The sequence below is a fragment of the Acyrthosiphon pisum genome, unplaced genomic scaffold, assembly GCF_005508785.2.
Source record: "Acyrthosiphon pisum isolate AL4f unplaced genomic scaffold, pea_aphid_22Mar2018_4r6ur Scaffold_21839;HRSCAF=25022, whole genome shotgun sequence".
Taxonomy (NCBI): domain Eukaryota; kingdom Metazoa; phylum Arthropoda; class Insecta; order Hemiptera; family Aphididae; genus Acyrthosiphon; species Acyrthosiphon pisum.
The window spans coordinates 1,613-2,891 of record NW_021771347.1 but is presented as its reverse complement, the minus strand read 5'-3'; the positions used below and the strand labels follow the sequence as shown (position 1 = coordinate 2,891).

The following is a 1,279-nucleotide window of genomic DNA, read 5'->3' as shown; positions in this document are numbered from 1 at the left end:
GGGGGAGTAATGTGGTGATTCCGACGTGTTATCACCACTTACACTAACGCGCCTTTTTATTATCATTTTTATATTATATTCGTCATGTGTTTTATATTGTATTCGTTTTATTTATTATCTCTGTGAATTATATTTTATAATGTTGTACCGTCTTTGGACTACTCGCCGCTCGACTTTGTCTCCCGCCTCGCGCGGCGACTTCGCCGTTACGCGCTCGAAGCCGCCGACGCGCGCCACTCTCGACACTCGCTTTTTCGCTCTCGACTCGAGCAGCCCAACGTCCGACGACTTGTCCCTATTTTGCGCGCAACAGTATTTCGCACTTAATTTGTTTTACTTAGTCGAAAATATATACGAACGTAATTTACCTCAAAAGTTGTTATTTTATTTAATCCTAGTTGTATCTAGGTAAACCTTCTGGTTTTGGTAACAAGTAGTATAGACGGCGCCCCGAACCACATTTCGGGCCACGACAGTGTGGCAACGCCGTCAATACCACACTAGCATAGATATTAAAGAATGGATAGGCCATGTATGCTTATCGTTGAGGAACGAACATGAAAATATTTTGAGGTTATAGAGGTCTTAACACAAATAGATAACAGTATTAGGAGATGATAATATTATATATTTGTCAAGGTGGATATATAGAGGTGTAAACACTTCCCATCTTTTACATTATGATAGTGGGCCGAAAAAAGTACACCACTTGTAACTGCCACCAGGAGCGCTGACTACCGGATGAAGGCTCAAACACATTCAATTTTGTATGGCACATTATGCAATTTAGCATTTTATTCTAATTAATCTAATTACTAATTAGTATATTTAGTAATTACGAGGACTGTGGACTTATGATCTAATAATTAATATTTTAAATTTTAAATAGTGTAACTTAATTTAATATGTACAATGTGTGTATATGGTACTTTTAATTCATATATTTTAATATCCAGATTGGAAAACATGTACCAGTAGTTAAGTAGTATTTTACTATTTTATATTTATATTAATTTTAATTGAAATAAGATGGTAAATTAAGGAAAATACATGGTATAGCGTTAGCATTTAAACTAACTCTCTTGAGCTGATGTTTTATTTCATTTCCTGCTGCATCCTCAAATATCTTATATGAAATAATATCTTCAGGAGCAAAATGGAGTTCACATACTCCATCTTTTTTGGTTAATAATCTATCTGCTCGTGGAAATTTTTAAATTCCATGTATCAATCATGTTCTAAAAAGTAATGAATTATTTACCCTATATGAACTTTTCAT

The 1,279-nt window shown here is 34.6% G+C and overlaps 1 protein-coding gene across 1 annotated transcript in view; it reads right to left on the bottom strand.

Annotated features, from left to right (window-relative positions):
* The window catches only part of LOC107883087, a gene marked incomplete at its 5' end in the record, with an annotated part of 9,538 nt that extends 8,341 nt beyond the window's left edge, over window positions 1-1,197 (bottom strand). Inside the window, one exon of the mRNA XM_029492588.1 lies at window positions 1,079-1,197. Coding sequence (XP_029348448.1) covers window positions 1,079-1,197 — 119 coding nt within the window. The remainder of the gene's footprint in view (window positions 1-1,078) is intronic.
* Between the last annotated feature and the right edge of the window lie 82 nt (window positions 1,198-1,279).